At 41.0% G+C, this 18,860-nt stretch overlaps 1 protein-coding gene across 1 annotated transcript in view; it reads left to right on the top strand.

Moving 5' to 3' along the window:
• The window catches only part of Phlpp1 (PH domain and leucine rich repeat protein phosphatase 1), a 193,795-nt gene that overhangs the window by 158,731 nt on the left and 16,204 nt on the right, over positions 1-18,860 (top strand). Inside the window, exons 11-14 of the mRNA XM_051203918.1 lie at positions 2,094-2,294; positions 5,533-5,695; positions 10,895-11,025; positions 16,155-16,259. Of these exons, the coding sequence (XP_051059875.1) occupies positions 2,094-2,294; positions 5,533-5,695; positions 10,895-11,025; positions 16,155-16,259 (600 nt within the window). The remainder of the gene's footprint in view (positions 1-2,093; positions 2,295-5,532; positions 5,696-10,894; positions 11,026-16,154; positions 16,260-18,860) is intronic.

Genomic DNA, 18,860 nt, shown 5'->3' with positions numbered 1-18,860 from the left:
AAAGGAGTTGTTCCTTGTGGAAGAAGGGAGATACCTAGACCATTAAATCAATTCAATTTGGCTTCTGCTCTAATATTCACATTGAAGAAAGATTATTTAAGAGAATGGCTATTACATGTAATTTTCCTGAGATCGTGATAAAATAAAAAGTTATTCAGTGTTTGGTGACAGCACGGTTGTGCTTTATGTGGTTCAAAACCATCCTTTGCAGCTAGCCCCCCTAATTCCAGGTTGCTTAGCTCCATTTCTTGGAGGAGTGTGGTACGAGGGTTCCCCAGCCTTATTTTTCTGAACAGAGTGGAGCGTTCCATAAAAGCAGGCAATTTCAAGCTGATGAGAAGCCCTTGGAAATAATTTTCTTCCTCTTGTTCAGATGCTGAGAGCTTTTAAAATCCCATTTGAGCTTTCTAGATGAGCATTGATGTGTCAGTGTTTCAAAAACAACATTTTCTCTTTTTCTGGCCTAAAACTATGCAAATATTCATGGATTCATTCTCCCTCAGTCTTTTATGTGCCTTTAACTGCACATTTCCTAGAGACTTATGTCTTAATAGTTGTCAGATGGTTTCCCAGTTGACCTTACTCCATGATATTTTAGGAGCAATAAAATTGCAATTCTTACATTTTAATTTATTCTAATTCTGCACAGAGGAAGTTCTTAACTGGTATATATAAGTCAGGTTGTAGAAAGGGACCTAAAAAATAAGGGATTCTAGTGATGAAACTGCTTTTCTTCCTACTTAAGACCAGGTCGAAAACTGCATGAATGACCTTTTATTTTCTACTCCACAACACATAGCTATAATTTCCCATGACTATATATGGTCTCTACAGCCTAATCAACCCTTCCCCCCCCCCTTGTTTAAATGTCAACAGAATACATGTTTCTTTAATGGAAAATATTCTATTTTGGGGAAGTTGCTTTTCCTCAGATAAGCAGTGAAGTTGGGTGTGCGTATAAATGGGTATGTGTGCAGAACTGGAGTGTTAAATTAGTGAGAGTTTAGAGTGAGCGTAGCGTACTAGGGAGGGCTCCTAATATAGAGCCTTTAAAAAAAGAACTAAGATTAAAAAATAACTGTATCCAACCTTCTGTATTCCTTTAAACATCCTCTTTTCTCAACATATGCTAGAACATCCCCGAACTCATATTGAATGTTTAAGCCAAGATGGATTTTAAGTAATACTTTTATTAATTCCTTGAGAATTTGATGCAATGTGTTTTGATCATATTCATCTCGCCTTCTCCAACTTCTCGCAGATCAACTGTCACCTCCCAACCCACCCAACTTTGTGTTCTCCTTCTCATATGCTCCCTCCTTTTAACTCAAGGACTCTAATTTGTGTCTCCCAGGCACTCTTGGGGTGGGGGCCGTGCCCTGGAGCCTGGCTAGCCAGCCAAAGGCCACACTGTTAAAGCAAACTGACTCTCCCTCTCTGAATAGCTATCAAGTATCAGTAGCTCCTCACCTAGGAGTGGATTTTATGTCCTCCCCATGCTGGGATTTTCCCCCTAGCTTAAGCTTGCAAAGGCTTTATGGGTGCTGTCACACTGCTGTGAGTTCAAATGTTTATCTGCCCTATCGTGTCCTCCACCCCCGTCTCTTACAGTCTTTCTTTCCCCTTTCTTCATCATCCCTGAGCCTGAAGGAAGGAGTGTGATTTGGATGTCTTTATTTATGGCTGGGCCCTTCCCTGCATGTTGACCAAGATGTTTTTGCACCATGAGAATGGTGCATTTTCTTACGACAGATTCTCATGGTGGGCAGGTGGAGCTGTCCACAAACTTTGGTGGGTGACCCCGTGCGCTGAGCAGTCCATACCTGCTTGTTGCACCTGCTTAGCCTGTTGTCTTTTGAGAGCAGAGCTATGGCACATTTTGCTCCCACCTTGTTCTTCCTCTGTTTGGATGATTTGGAATCTGATTGCGGCAAGGGTTCTCTCCATATGCCTGCAGCCAGGACGTGTCTTTTTGTTCCTGTTTCTAAACTCAGCTCTCCCACCTTTCCTGCTTGTTAGCTTCTGGATTTTCTGAGGGATCTGAACTTGAGCTCTGGCTAATCAGTGGACTTTGCTGCATTTTGTCTCTGTAGCCTGAGATTCCTGAATGCATCTGCAAACAAACTGGAAACTCTGCCTCCAGCCACACTTTCTGAAGAGACAAGCAGTATATTACAGGAGTTGTACCTGACGAACAACAGCCTCACCGATAAGTGTGTGCCCTTGTTAACAGGACACCCACGTCTGAAGATCCTGCACATGGCCTATAACAGGCTTCAGAGCTTCCCAGCAAGGTAATAGGGTTGTAAAGTGATGTTCTTACCTTGTGTTACAGAAGGGGAGGAGTCACAGAGGGAGCTGTAGTTCGAGTAATATGAGTCCATTCCTCCATTATCTATAGTGACTTTTTTTGCAAGCTGAAATCAACAAGCATTTCCTTAGGACAACTGTGCTGGTTTTTCTGATGTGACTATCTCCAAAACCCAAACCACTAGAATATTCTTAAGATTTTCAAGTAAGATATGTGTTTAGTAGACTTGTTTTCTTTTGCTTCTCTTTAGCTATTCAGTTTAATTTGAAAAACTAAACACAAAACAGTTGTGTATTTTAAGAGCTGGACTGTGGGGACTGGAAGGATGACACCTGTTGCTCTTGCAGAGGACCTAGATTTGGTTTCCAGCACCCACATAATGGGTCACAACCATCCACAACTCCAGTCCCAGAGGATCCAGCACCCTTCTGTGACCTATACAGGCACTGTGCATGTGGTTCACACATGTAAATGCAGGCAAAATGCTCATACATATAAAATAAATACAAATTAATAAATTATTTTTTAAGTTGACAATCAAATCTTATCACATAATATTATCCTGCTGGACAATGTAATCAGTATTTCTCAGAATATATTTTTTTCTAGAGTGATAGAGAAAGTGTTTCTTTATTGATGTTTACCTTTTAAACAGGCTTTTGCAATTAAAAACATTATTGAGAGAGAGAGAGACAGGTGACTCAGTAGTTAGGATTGCTTGCTTCTTTCAAAAGACCCAAGTTCATTCCCAGTGCCCCAAGTCCAGCCCAACCATCTGTACCTCCAGTTCTAAGAGTCTAGTACCCTCTTCTGTCCTCCCCAAGTGCCTACATGTGTGTGCACATACACAGACAGATAAATAAACAGTAAAATTTTAAAAAAAAAATATATGTTATAGGATCTGGCTCATTTAGTGCTTAATGCAAACTCCCCTGTTGTAGCAATTTAGTAATAACAAGTTTGAGATTATCTTGAACTATACCTGTTCATTTTATATACTATTTAATAAAACAGTACACCTACAGCTTTTCATTTATTTGAACACTTAGTTCATCCCCGTGGGTAAAGTGATTGCAGCGCAAGCATGAGAACCCAGTGTCAGTCCCCAGTGCTCACAGAAAAGCATGCATGCTGACACGTACTATAACCCCAGCTCTGGGAGACACACAGGCAGATCCCACCCGCTCACTGGCTTGAGAGCCTAGCCAGTTGGTGCACTCCATCCATGTTCAAGTGAGAGATCCTCACAATTTTCTGCTTTCCTCATAGTAGACTACTATCCAAAAGCCACAGTGGGGAGGGGTAGAGGAAAACGTCCAATGTGACCTCTACTCATATATACCACATTATACATAAAAACCATGAAAGCAAGATGGTATAGCACTGCAGAGTGCCCAGGGCTCTGTGTTAACACCACAAAAAGGAGAAGAGAACGAAGAAGGGAAAACAGACAGAAACATAGTATTGACTGCACAGACATAGGAACGACTTGCCGTTGGAAAAAACGGCTCTGAGAAGGTCCAGTATTTCAGATCTGTTTGGGGAGCAGCGGCACACTGTCTGACTTTGCAGAACCCCATACACCCAGCCTTCCAAGAGGATTTACTCTGTTTCCATTTCACTGACATTTTTCTTACAAGTTAGGACTTGGAACACACACCTACACATCGCAGAAGCAAATAACAACCTTCTGGTGTTCTGTTGGTCACTACAGATCGGTACTGTAAGATCAAAACAATATGCCTTCTGCTGCCCAGAGTGACTTCCCAGTCTGTTGAAGCTCTTGCAGAAGGTGGCGATCCCTGTTTGTGTTGATTTTTGACATAGCTTTGGTTTTGGTAATACAGGTTTCATTCCTGTGTCCCCTCATTTGATGTTGATGGTTAAGCTGTTGCTTCTGTGATCTTCAGGGGAATGCATCAGTAATGCTTTGGAAAGGGGCATAGTCACTACATAGTAGTGTGCCTAAAGGGGCTTCTCTTGTCCGATATTTGATGGTACCTGTGTAAATTCTATATGAAAAGTGATCACTGACTCTGAGACTACGCCCCCATTTACCCATGCCAGGTGTTAGTCACCAACCTGAATTATACAAAAGATTTTTATGTACTTGGTGAAAACTAATCTTGCTATGTCTTCCCTCCCATAGGGTTGTGATATGTAGTGTCTCCTATAGAAATGTCTGTCTCCTTTAGAATAGACCTCTAACCAGATGTTGTGAGCATATTCCAGCAGTCAAGCCGTTGCTGAGCCAACTTCTTTCTGTGTTAAGACATGAATACTTTTCCTTCCTTGGGCCTAATTTCCACACCTTCCATCATTTCTCATGCCTCATTACTCATTGGTTTTTTCATATTTCTTTTCAAATGTAAAGAACATGTTAAAATAATATATGAATTCCAGCTATCATAAATTAGCTACTTCAAACTCTATATTGTTATTTATAATATAACCATATAGCCTGGTGGATATATTGTATAATATCAAAATAAATGGTTTGACAAGAAAACTTAGTTATTGTTACATCTGAGGCATATGTTTATATCAAGACAAGAAAAAGATAACCTTTAACATTTGAGAGTTGATACAGCAGTAGTGTTTCTTGATGCATTTTTTTTTTAAACAAATAGAATCATGAGTAGAAAAAATACCAGGGACTTCAAACTCATAAGGATTCCCACAGTCCTTATTCACTTATCACCAGGGTGGGAAAGGATCTAAGGAGTGGATGCTCTCACGGTGAAGAACTTGCTTTGTCCTCCAGGCTGATGGAGAAACCATGAAGCTCTGCTCCTTAAATTGTCCCCTTGTTGCTTACTTTAATTATTAAAGTTACAGATTTGAAAAATAAATATTTTTAAATACATTAAAACATGTGACTAAAGTTGACATGATCCCTCTACACAGATGGTGAAGACTGGGAAGGAGTTTCCTTTGCAGCCATTATTGAATTGAGGCTGTCCAGAAGAAATGAATTCCATAGCAAAAAGATTTCAAGAGAAGAACCTTCTTGTTGTCAGCTTAAGCGTTGAACTTAAGTTTTTTCCTATAAGAGAAAAAGAAGTGATAAAGCATTTTGCTACTGAAAAGCAACAGTGCAAAGCATCTATAAAAATGATTATTATAAGTGAATCTTTAGTCATAAGATCGTTTTCTCATCGTGTCTGACCATTTAAACTGTTTTATAGTTACTTGGTGATTCTCCCATCCATTTCCTTTAGTAAAATGGCAAAACTGGAGGAACTTGAAGAAATTGACGTCAGCGGGAATAAACTGAAAGCCATTCCAACAACGATCATGAATTGCAGGCGTATGCACACAGTGATTGCTCACTCCAACTGCATCGAGGTCTTTCCCGAAGTTATGCAGCTCCCAGAAGTCAAGGTCTGTGAGTGACCATGAACTCCAGGCTCCAAGTCAGTAGACCTGGCTCCCCAAACTCTAGGGCTGTGCCGTGTGGCTGTCTTGTACTCCATGCAGGGTGACATGCCAGCACAGACACTTCACATTGTTTATCTTTGCTTCCGTGCCTGGCTTAGTAGAATGCAGCTCTTAGATGTGGGTGTTTCCTCTTTTACTGTGCTATTTGTGCGCATGCTCTTTTTAACTATTCTGTTTATAATACAAATAGATAAATTGTGCGAAGTCCTGATTTTCATTACTTATGCCTTAGTGATTTTTAGTTGCTGTGGTAAAATAACCCCAACAAAGGTAGCTCAAGGGGGAATAGATTGGTTTTAGCTCACAGTTTGATATACTCCATCATGGGGAGGAAGCCAGTCCGGCCTTTAACTCCCTCTGTAGCCAACTAGTTTTCAGCCATCCAGTGAGAGAAGCCCGACACCCATCACAATGTGAGTAAGCTTGGGCCTGCTGGACCTTGGCCTGGGTCCATGCCTAGGCCGTTGGTGGCTGCCACATCCCAGAAACCAGTGGCTGTGGAGCTGGTCTCAGCTCTTCCCTGTGGGGCCACTGACCTGCATGGAGGCCATGGTAGTTATGCAATCACTACATCTCCAAGCTATAGACTATAAATTATTTTTAATCAGTGGCTATAAGAAGCTGAAAATGGATAGACTTCCCTCCAAAGATAGATTAGCTCTTAATCAGCATGGAAGGATTGCAGCCTGAGTCAGCACTGTGGTTGAGCCTGGCTCAGCTGTACCCAGCAAGCCCGCCTGGTGTTCTTGTCACTAGTATGCAGTGATAAAGAACGAGTGTGATTCATTGTGAAGATCTTCACAATGTGGGGAGAAAGCTACTTTAAGTGGACAAGACAAAAGGGTTAGTTTAGTTCTTCAGAAAATAGGGCCATGGAAAGCCATGAGGTCAGGATGCAGATGGGTAGAGTAGTTGCTTGTGTATTTGAAGTCAGGCAGCATCTGTAATGCATATATGGCAGCAGGGACCAGGAACCAGCATCCGAGTCCTAGAATCAGGAAATGTTGTTCTGAAAGCCAGGGAATCTGATGCCAGTTCTCTTTGGAGGCAGAGCACCATCAGAGGGCTCAGGGGAGAAGCAGCAAGCAGGGCTCTGGCTGGCTATCTTCCATCTGTTTTTAAACTCTAGTGTTCCCAGGTGCTTCTGAATTCAAGGCTGTACCCTTTGCTGCAGAGCAGATAAGAAAGGGACCAGTGCTAGCTAGCTTCATGTACATACTCAGCACCTGCTTACAGACACTCCTTGTGCAAAGGGGCACTGTCCGTGACCCTCAGAAACAGACGTGGGCTGATCTCCTTTATGCTGTTTGCCGGTGGATGAAGGGCAGTGCACTCCTACTCTGAGGAATGTGGAGGACAGCCCGAGGTGTTGTCATAACTTCCTTTCAAGTCTTTTCAGTCAAAATGTCATGCTCATTTTGTGTTTTACTGTTTTTTATGCCATTTGGCTTTTTTTTTTTTTTTCACTGTGAAAATATTCTTTTATAGTAAAACCAAAACCTTCAGGAGCATGTGCCAGATGCCATGTAACATTGTAACAGACCTACAGCCATTGTTAACAATTATCAGCACAAGGAAATTGGTCCGTTAATACAGGATGCCTTTTCTTTAATTCATAATTTGCAACTAATTTCATACATATTTCAGAAATCCAGTATTTGGAGGAAGTGAATGTTGCTTGGGAGCATATGCACATTTAGAAATTAAATATGTACCATGTTATCATTGTGAATTCTTGTAACTAAATCTAAAATCTATCTGAAAAAAAATGAAGTTAGTACATGTCAATTTAAAAGGGCTATCTACAGATTGAGTTTAACTACACTTGACTAATTATATCCAACTACAACTTTATATAGAAAAGCAGTTCTACACTTTGGCTGCTGTGCTGACATTAATGTTGGCTGAATGGTTCAGTCAGATGGTAGCTTACTTCTAACCCACTTATCATTCTTCTCCAAGGCATTGTTTTTCTCCAGGTTTGTTTGTTTGCTTCCAGTAAAATCTCTAATCTAGACCAGTGGTTCTCAACCTTCCTAATGCTGTGACCCTTTAATATAGTTCCTCATGTGGTGATCCCAACCATAAAATTATTTTCTTTGCTACTTCATATGTATAATTTTGCCACTGTTGTGAATTATAAACACCTGATATTTCTGATGGTCTTAGCAATCCCTGTGAAAGGGTCTTCCCATGCCCCCAGGAGTTGAGAACCACTGATTCTAACTCAGACCTTGATTCTAACTCAGACTGAGAAGCCTTTCTGTGGTGATTTCAGAATTCAAGGTGTTTGCAGTCAAGAGTATAGGATGTCAGAGGACTGTCTGCCCAACTGGTTCCTGTCTGACCAGTTCTGCCTCGCAGGGATCAGCTGTTATCACTCCCTAGATCACTGTGCAGTCTTCCAGGGTTGACCTTGCTTCTGTGTTCTTGCATTATAAATCATTTCCTACATGTTCAGTGCAAGTTCAGTGGATGAAGTTTTTAATTACATTTTTCCTATAATATATTTTGATTATGCCCTCCCCCAGTTCCTCCCAGTTCCTTTCCATCTCCCTACCTAGCTAGCTTAGTTTGTTCTCGCTCTCTCTTTCAAACACAAAAATAAAGAATAAAAACAAAAAGACAACAAAGAAAGAAGGAAAATCCCGGCAAAAACAAAAATCAAAACAAGAGACCAGTGAGAAAAAATTGCCAAAACAAAGCAAAGCTACCATTGAGTCTGCTTCCTGCAGGCCAACTACCCCTGGACACACGGCCTGCCCCAGAGTGTGTTTGTGTACCCAGGGACACTCTATTATAGAAAACTGATTTTTCCTCTGACAACGGGTATCACTTGCAGACAGCTTTTTGCCTGGCAATGAGACCTGCTGTCCACTCCCCCTCTCTGTAGTGGGATCCCATCTGATTTCAACCTCTACAGGTCTTGTGCCTGATGCTACGGTCTCTGACTTCATCTGTGTGTCAGTCATGTTGGATCTGAAAGACAGTTTCCTTGGAGTCATCCATCTACTCTGACTCTTAGTCTTTCCGCCTACTGTTTGCATAGCTCCCTGAGACCCGAGGTGAAAGATTTGATGAATACTTTTATCCCCCTTTCTGCTAAGTGTTCCTAAGTCTCTTGCTCTCTGCCCATTGTCCGGTTGTGGGTCTCCCTGGTTAACTCCCATCTGCAGCAAGAAGAAGTTTCTCTGATAGGTTGAGTGAGGAGCTGCTCTATGGGTATAACAGTGTATGCATATGATTATATATAATGAGATGCAGCTTTATGAGTATGACAATGTATACATATGAATATATATAAAGTGAGGCTCTGCTCTATGAGTATAGAGCTCTGTGTGTATATATATATTCATACACACACGCACATATATATACACATACATAATGAGGCCTTGCTCTATGAGTATATACATATGAATATACATATATATACACACATATGTATACACACATATACATATGAGTCTCTGCTCTATGAGTAGAATAGTATATACATATGAATATACATATATATATTATATATACACATAATGAGGCTCTACTCTGTGGGTACAGCAATATATACATATACTGCTATGTGTGACTTTATGGGTTGCAGCATTCAGGATATGTCACCATATTGTGTTCTTTTAGTGAAGTAATAGTCATAGGTTCTCCCCTCGTCTGGTTTCCTATCTAGTTTCAGGTCTTGGACACTTTAGCACTGTCGTGTATGGGTTCCCTCTCATAGAGTGGGCCTTAAATCCAGTTCTTCAGTGGTTGGCTACCCAGTGTGCCCACTATTGCACCAGGATATATGCATCAGGTTGCTGTTGCAGATCTCAGGGTTTGTAGCATTCAGGGTGCTGTCCAGTACCATGAACTCTAGTCAGTAGTGAAGCTTTTATCTTCTCTGTGTTTGATGACATGGTGTTTTCTTCAGCAATGGGGACTTACTATCAAGTTGTGGAAACTAATCAATAGTCTGTGATATTTGGGAGTTCCATGGTTTTTCAAATGGGCTTTGATGTTAGTTGTCCCTTCCCATATTCCTTCCTTTACCCTTCTTTCCATCCCACTCCCTCATTTAATTCTCCTCTTTTAGTTTCCCTTTCACCCTTTTATAACACTACACTCTTAGTTTCCCTTCCTTGGAAGATCCCCTCCCATCAACTGGTCCCTTACTAGGTACCTAACCTCTGTAGTTACTTGGATTGAAACATACATGCATCTGAAGTGTAAAGGCTAACATCCACATACGAGAGAGAGCGTATAACATTTGTCTTTTTGGATCTGGGTTACTTCCATCAGGATGACTTTTTCTAGCTCCATTCACCTAAAATTCCATAATTCTCTTATTCTTAGCTGAGTAATTTTCCATGGTGTAAATATACCACATTTTCATTAGCATTCATCAGTTCATAGACATCTAGGCTATTTCCAGTTTCTGGCTATTATGAATAGAGCAGCAATGAACATGGATGGGTACGTGTCTCTGTAGTGATGTAGAGTCCTTTGGGTATGTGTTCAAGAGTGGTGTAGCTGATCTTGAGGTACATCTGTTCCCTGCTCCCCGAGGAGCTGCCATACTGATTTACAGTGGTGGTACAAGCTTGCATTCCCAGCAGTGAGTAGAAGTTCTCCTTCCCCACATCGTCCCCATGAGCTGTCATTTGTTTTCATTTGGCCATTCTGAGTGGTGTGAGATCTCCAATTAGTTTGGTTTGCATTTCTCAGAGGACCAGGAATGTCAAACATTTCTTTAAGTATTTCTCAGCTAGTTTATTCCTATATCCCATTTTCAAATTAGATTATTTACTTTCTTTTAAGTTCTGTGTCTTCCTCTTGTTTTGCTTTGCTTGGAGAAGGCCTTTGGGACTCATGTTAATATCAGAATTATAACCCTCAAGGCCAAACAGGCACAGATATAAATCAAGGGGAAAAGGTCAGTCCTTAATACCTTTTTCAATTGATTCTTTATCTAAAATACGGACCTAGACTTTCAATGGAAAATGTATGGTGGAGTCAAAGAAAGTGAAAATGTATGTAGCCATGTCCTTAAATGGGTGTGGCAGAGTGACAGGCAGCTACCTTTTTGTATTGACCAGTGCTCATCTACGGCCTCTCAGACCATCTTTCTTGTTTCCATTGTTCCATCAGTGTGTGGATCTGAGCTGCAACGAGCTAAGCGAAATCTCGTTGCCAGAAAACCTGCCGCCAAAATTGCAAGAGCTGGACTTGACTGGAAACCCTCGCCTTGCCCTGGATCACAGAAGCCTGGAGCTGCTGAAGTAGGTATCCCCAAAGCACTGTGCCCACCGCCCCCGAGTGTTCTCTAGCAGTGGAAACAGGAAGCTCCTTTTGACTTAGTACTGTAGGCACAACTGGGAAGAATGCAGAAGGAGGGGGCTGTTATCCAGGATGGGAACATAAATCCCCATGGTTCCTGGTCACACGACTAATGTCTAATGCAAATGTCATTAGGTAGGTGATATGCAGGAAGCTGTTACAAACTAATATCTGGCTTCTTTAAAGAAAAGAAATGCAGAATAGATTCAGTAAGATCCTGCTCAAGTTTTCCTTCTTTTTAAGAGAGTTAATTGTGGTTGTTGATAAAGTATAACCAGTAGAAGTTTAAGGTAACATCAGTAGAAAAGATGCCACTGTGGGAATATTCATCACAGAACTCTAAATGTAGTTAATATAATTAAATTGTGCTTCACAATTACTTCCAGCCAATAGCACCCTGATATCGAGCTGTACTAGTAATCAGATGGAGAGTAGACAAAAAGAAAACTTGTACACCTATCACCCCATGTTTGCAGTTTAACTGTGTGGGTGTGTGAGCACCTGCACACACCTGGAACACACCCCAAAGGATAGGTAACAGATCTTAGCGTATTCTCCCTTCTAAGGAATAGGATTGTGTGAGTGGTCTCTGCTTTCTCTTTGTATTTCTCAGCCATTGCTTGTCTAAATAGCATTCTTGAACAGTGGCCCAGTGTAGTCATTGTTTCTGCCATATATTCTCATACACTGCTGGATGTTTTTGTTGGAAGTCATCCACCATATGTTAGGAGAATACTGAAAAGATAAGAATTTGGGGAATGGACCACGAGTAACCTTTTGGGGCAGCACAAATTGAAGCTTAAAGACCAGCATTAGCTTCCTGGTCAGAACCTATCTGGTCTAAGTGGTGCTCACTTGCTGGCCTTTTAAATACTTAATAGAAAAATTAATGTCTATATAACTGAAGAGTGCCGCCTAAACAAAGTATCCTAGGGAAGACATGGATGGGGACCCGTCCTTTCCTCAGTTTTTAGTCTTCAGTTTCCTCCTATCCTCTAAACAGATAAGAATGGCTGGCATTATCCCTAAGATACTTGGGAGCTAAAAGTACCATGAAATATCAACACCTATTTCCAGAATATTTTATTTTTAATAAAAATCAAGCTTTATTTTTAATAATTTGATCAATGCTAGGCATGGCGGCTCATACCTGTAATCCAACACTTAGAAGATTGAGGCAGACAGATTGCCATGAGTTCAAGACCAGCAGAGGCTACATGGTGATTTACAGGACTGCCTGAGCTACAGAATGAGAGATCCTGTTTCCAAGAGATGCAAAAGTATTGTATCAAGAGTTCCCCTTATATGGACGAGCTATTTAGAGAAAAATTGTACCAAATAAATTCCAGGCAGATTAAAGAGTTAAATATGTAGAATATAATGATTTTAATAAATTTTTTGAAACAGGGTTTCTCTGTGTAGCTTTGTAGATCTGTATAAGCTAATAAATATTTTTATGTCAGAAGGGGTTGAGAAAGTCTCAATAAAAGAAATAAGTATATAAAGACTAGACACAAACACACATGCATGTGTTTTTATCAATTCCTATTAACTACTAAAAGTAAGTCTAAAAGACAAGACAATTGGGAAGAAATAATGGAAAAGACATGACAATTGGGAAGAAATAATGGAAATAATTTAAAGCATTGGTAGTGTTAGCAAAAATAACTCTTGTAAGCCAATAAGAAACACTTTCATTTTGGGCTGGAGAGATAGCTCAGTGCTCAAGCGTATATTGTTCTTGGAGAGGACTCCAAGGGATCCAATGACCTCTTATGGCCTAAGCAGATACCTGCACATACTACATGTGCACATACACAGAATTAAAATAAAATAAATCCTTTTTCAAGAAGTTCTCATTCAAATAGAACATGAGCCAAGGGCATTAATATTTAAAAAAGAAGAAGTTAACACATACACAAAAAGATGTTCAAGCTTATTAGCATATCAAGGAAAAACAAATATTCAAACATGTCAGATTGGTTCTGTGAGAGCCCCTGGCCTACTTAGTACAGCTGTCTTTAAAAGTGGCTCATGCATTCTATAAGACTTTAAAGCACTTACATATGTCAGGGGTGTGGATACTAAAACTTGGTTTTGTTTGTTTTCTCTCTTTTTTCTTCTTTTACTTCCAACCTCCAACCTTTCCCACTGATTCCTCCCAGACATACTCCTGCCTCCCAGTCCTTGAAAGTCTGTGGGATTTAAATGACCCGTCCACGCATATACTCCAGGGTGTGGGGCCATCCACTAGAATGTGGTTAGCCTACCACACCCTCAGAAAAAATGTCATCAGCTGCTCATAGATGCTCAGTTCAAATGAGATAGTTATCAGGGCATTCCCAGTTATATTTGGAATGAATATAAAATAACTTGAAAATATTTATGACATAATTAGAAAGATATGCTAAACCACCATAAGTGATAGATGCATAATAGGTAGGTAGGTAGGTAGATAGATGACAGACAGACAGACAGATGGTAGGTAGATGATAGATAGGTAGATGACAGAAAGGTCAATGGTTGATAGACAAATGGTCTCACAGTTACATTTGCATAAATAAAATTTGTTAAAGTCTCTGCAGTGAGCATATGTTACTGGAGTGACTGACCTCCTATGGTGAAGGCGTTGTGATCTCAGAGTGAAAAAATAATTAGTAAGGATGAATCATAATACTGAAATGTTACCTTCTAGTTGTTATCCCAGACACTGTGTCTTCTTAATAACTGGAGCGTTTCCACACATTGCTGTGGTCAGGAGTTGACAGACTTGCTCTGCAGGAGCTAGAGTGAGGGCACATCGGAACTTTTCTGTGGCTCAAGCTCTTGGGCTCAGCCCCATATGGCAAGATGTTGGAGAGTCTGTCCTGCCATCTTTTCAGGAGACTGTTCCGTTACCTAGTCAGGCTAGACTGGTGAGTGCGTCATTACAAAGGATTGTTGAACTAGGCAGAGACTTTTTCCTGTAATGATTGGAAAGTGGAATTATTTCTGTGAAAATTTTTTGGCCTATAAAGCTTATCAGTGTCTTTGGAAATGTCCTTAGAATCAGAAAGGTGGCACAGGTGTGTGACAGATGGGGACAGCAACATGGCAGCATTTTTATAGAGAGAAAATTTAGTGCTAGCATCCATTGACTCTTTATTGCCTGTTGGTAGAAGTTTCTGTCCTGCAAGCTACTCCCAAGTAACCACACAGAGGCTTAATATTAATTATAAATGCTTGGCCAATAGCTCAGGCTTGTTACTAGCTAACGCTTACATTTAAATTAACCCATATTTCTTACCTGTGCTTTGCCACGTACCTTTTCTCAATACACATGCCCATCCATCTTGCTTTTCTCTATATCTGCTCCAAGACTCCTGACTCTGCCCTTCTTCCTCCCAGCATGCTCAGTTTATCTCTCCCCTAACCTTATTCTGTCCAGCCATTGGCCAGTCAGCTCCTTTACTAAACCAATCACAGTGACATATATTTATATAATTTAAAGGGATATTCCACAGTTGCCTCTCTTTTATTGATAAGATTAAAAAAGTAGAAAAGAGGACTTACCAGTCTACTATGAAATTAAGAATTAATTTTATATTAATATCATCAATGTTTTCCAAGTGAGAAAGTGAGTAGCTAATAATTGAGAATATGTGTGTGTGTGTGTGTGTGTGTGTGTGTGTGTGTGTGTGTGTGTGTGTGTGTAGGGGGGGCATACATCTGAATATGCACTCAGATGACCTGCTCTGCCACTCTGATGTGAGTGGGGAGGTGTACACCTGAACATGCACTCAGATGACCTCTGCCACTCTCTGAGACACAGTCTGTCATTGAACTTGTCCCCAGCCCAGCAATCCTCCTGCGCAGGGTTACAGGTGCTCACAGCCATGCCTGGCTTTTTATATGAGTTCTGGGATTCAAACTCAGGACCTCATCGCTTTACCCATGGAGCTGCCTCTCCAATCCTTAGAATTTTTTCTTTAACCAAACATTAATTTCAGAGAAATTGCAATCATGTGTTTCTGCAAGCGAAGTGAACACTAGTTAAATTTTAACTGGTTTTTAGGAAGAGAATTCTAATATTTAAAATTCTTGGGGTCTTGACAAAAAGAGTTAAGCTTTGGGTTGGCAAGAAATGATGCATATATCTTCTTAGGGCTCCTTCCCGTGGTTGGGACTTCCGTCAGAGATACTAGGTGCTGCATAATAGACTGCTTTAGAAATGGGACACTGTCGGGTCACTGTTCTATTCCCGTCCTTCTGAGCCCTTAACAGGCGAGATAGAGCTAAATCTCACACCTTAGAACATAGAGAACTAGTAACTGACCGTGTTCTGTTGTATGGTATTAGTCTTAATGTAGATGGTCTATACACCTAAGGAAGAAACGGCAAGATTTAGGGAGTGGCAAGTCCTCGGAAATGTTTCTTGGCTATTTGAATGGATGATATGGACAGAAATTGGGTTTGGGGATAAATACTGCAGAATTCTATGACCATCACTTAACTGTGGTATTTTGTTCTTTTCAAATATGGATGTTGATGGTGTAAAAACTAAAACTTAATTTGATACAAGTTTTGTTTCCTTTTAATTCTATTTAAGTATGTGTGTGTTCATGTTCATGTGTGTGCAGATGCACATGGAAGCCAGAGGTCAACCCCATTCCTCAAGAGCCATCCACTTTGTGTCTTGAGTCAGGCAGAGTCTGGGGCCCCATTAGGTTAGGCTGGCTGACGTGGGTCCTGTCTCTGCCTCCTCAGTGCTGGGATTATAGCTGTCAGGCTTGCACAAGTGCTTTAGTCATGCCAAGACTGAGGGAAGAGCAGACATGTAAGTCTGCCAGTCTAATTGCTGCTCTGTAGTTATGGTGAAAACGGCTCCTCATGCCAAGTGATGCCCTAGTTCTCATTGTCAATGTAAAGCACCTGAGGAGCAGGTTCTTGATGCTGATGAATATTTCATTCACAGAAGATGCAGCCAGCAGAGGCGGTAAGAGGAGAGTGCTCAGCGGCTTTCATTTCTCAGGTAAAGGTGACGGTTCACTCTCCTATCCCTAATGACTCCTGCTGCCTTCTCTCTCCTTAGTAATATCCGCTGCTTCAAGATTGACCAGCCTTCAGCAGGAGATGCTTCTGGAGCCCCAGCAGTGTGGAGTCATGGTTACACTGAAGCTTCGGGAGTGAAAAACAAGTATGCTGCTGAGTGAAACTTTGAACCCCAAAGTGCCTTTGTCTGCCTCTGATCTTGGGTAGAAGGAGAGGTGGTAACACACATCCTTTCCTCCTGGAGTTTCTTAGTGCATGTTTCTCAGGAGTGAGGCTCACCCCTCAGTGTGTAACACCAGGCTGAGTACCTGCTTAGCATCACATACTTTCCTTTTGTGAGAGATGTTGCTAGGATACAGTGTAACTGACGCATTATACCTTTGTAAGACTGCAGTGTTTGGAAAAGGTGGAAGTATTGAAATGTATCTCTGCTCCTTTGAAAAGCCCTTTATCTTTCTGAGAAGCATGTTTACCAAGAGAAAAGTAGCTGATTGTACTCTGGTCTCTTACCCTGATTGTCTGTACTCTGGTCTCTTACCCTGATTGTCTGTACTCTGGTCTCTTACCCTGATTGTCTGTACTCTGGTCTCTTACCCTGATTGTCTGTACTCTGGTCACTTACCCTGCTCACTGGAATATGCTTGCTGTGCATACTAGCTTGGCAGCCTTGTTTCTTGACTCTTTCCTATCACTGCTTCTTGCCACCAGGAGTAGCTCACTGGAATTTCTTTTTCAACTGTTTTCACCAGCCACCACTCTCTCCACTACACATGTGGGTTTTCCTGAGAGTTCAGTCAACCTGATCACACATGTTTACATTGTATGAGGAGGTACTGATGATCAGGAAAGCAAAGAATCCTAAAAATGGAGTAGTCATAATTTTTTTTTTTTTTTTTTTTTTGACTAAAGCATAAGAGCATTGTTGAGGATAGTGAATGAATAGAAAGTGGAAAATGATCCAGTGATAAGATTATTTCCTGGGTGTAGTTAGAACCAGTCAGATAAAACAACACTCCCTCCCATCAAGGCCTGTCATCCCCAAACCCAGAAGGTAGAGGCAGGGGAATTGAAAAACAAACACGTACCCTCACACCTGCCTCACCTCCACCCTAGACCCACTTAATCCCGAAGTTCTCAAGTGTCCACAACTGAGGCCAGCAGACTTCCCGAATGCTCTTGGGGTTGTACTATCATGCCAAGTCCCTTTCTGGGCATAGAAAAGGCAAAGTTCAGAGATTGGCATACTCCTCAGGACGCTCGGGATGCTTCTGTGAAAACACATGTCACACTAAAGGAGTCGTCTCAGGAATTACAGGATGAGGTTCTTTCTAATTCCAGAGCATTTTTTATCTACTTATGTATGAATGTTTAGCAAACAACAATTAGACCTGGTTTTCGTGCGTATTTTACTTTTTAACTCAAGATTGAGAAAAGTGTGTAAATGGCAAACGTACAGGCCTGTGAGCTGTCTTAGAGGGAACAGTCTTGCAGGCTGTCAGCTGGATCAAGAACCAGAAGGCAAACAGCAGCTCCCAACCCCAGCACACCCAGCCCTCACTGTGTTTCTAGGCTTTTGACTCTTTGATGTTTCCAGATCTAATCACATGTGTTTGGAGGCATTGTTTTTGAATTTTTTTTTTCTGGGGAGGGGTGTTTTTTTAGATGTTTGGTGTGTATTATTCCCTTAGAAATGAACTGGTCATTTCATCAAGGAATTGGCCATTTGTTATCTCAGAGGCAGGGAGAAATCTCAGTGGATCTCTGTTCTTTCTCTCCTTGTCTCTTTCTTCAGATCCTCAGGGAAACCCAAGCAGGGAACTGCACTTGGGTATTTGGGCCCTTCTCAGACCAGAAAACATGGGAAGCTTTGCCAGAAAAGGAATCTGAGTGACCACCTGTACTACTCACAAAACAACCCTATATTATTTTACCCAATGGAGGAAAATAGAATTTTAAGATACTTATAAAACTCGAACTTTCTTTCAGAGTTTCAAGCCTTATATGAAAGTATCTGGTCAGTTAACCCATTTCTGTACAGGGTGATGATTGGGATTTAGTTTCATTGCTCTGCATTTGGATGTACTGTTTTCCTGGCGCCGGTTGTTGAAGATGACCATGAAGATGCTCTCAGCATCTTGGGCAAAAAAATATCTTGTAATCACAGAGACTGGCAGCACATAGAGGGCTGCACAGGTTAAAGCCAGATGGGTACCAGCACTGAGAGTGGGAAGGGGACACAGACCCCCACACTCACCCAAGAAGCAATTGCAAAGGAAAAAAATTAGTTTTCTCCAGTGGAGTTATATTAAGCATACTCGAGGTAGACCCTGTGACTAGAGTTGGCCAATACAAGATGAACTCAATGGTATTTTTGTTTGAAAAATTATATATGTATCTTGTGGATGTAGATGTGATAGCTTATTTCTGGGTTGGCTATTCTGTTGCTTTGATTTGTGTGTCCAAGACCTCGCTGTTTATTCCATAATAGTTAGTTGGGTTCTATAATTTGAAACCCAGCATTGTTCACTTGTTCAGGATTGCTTTAACTATCCAGGATCTTTTGTGCTGGTATATCAATTTTAGGATTCTTTATTGAATGCCTGGAATGTTTGTGGGGATTACATAAAACTATAAATTGCTTTTTGTACCATAGCTATTCCAGAAAACAAATTCTGCAACCCCTGAGTATGAGTAGTCTTTCCGTCCTCTAGTATTTATGACTCTCTTCGTTGTCTTAAAATTTTGG

Source organism: Phodopus roborovskii, unplaced genomic scaffold (assembly GCF_943737965.1).
Source record: "Phodopus roborovskii unplaced genomic scaffold, PHOROB, whole genome shotgun sequence".
Taxonomy (NCBI): domain Eukaryota; kingdom Metazoa; phylum Chordata; class Mammalia; order Rodentia; family Cricetidae; genus Phodopus; species Phodopus roborovskii.
This window is presented reverse-complemented; position numbering and strand designations above follow the sequence as displayed.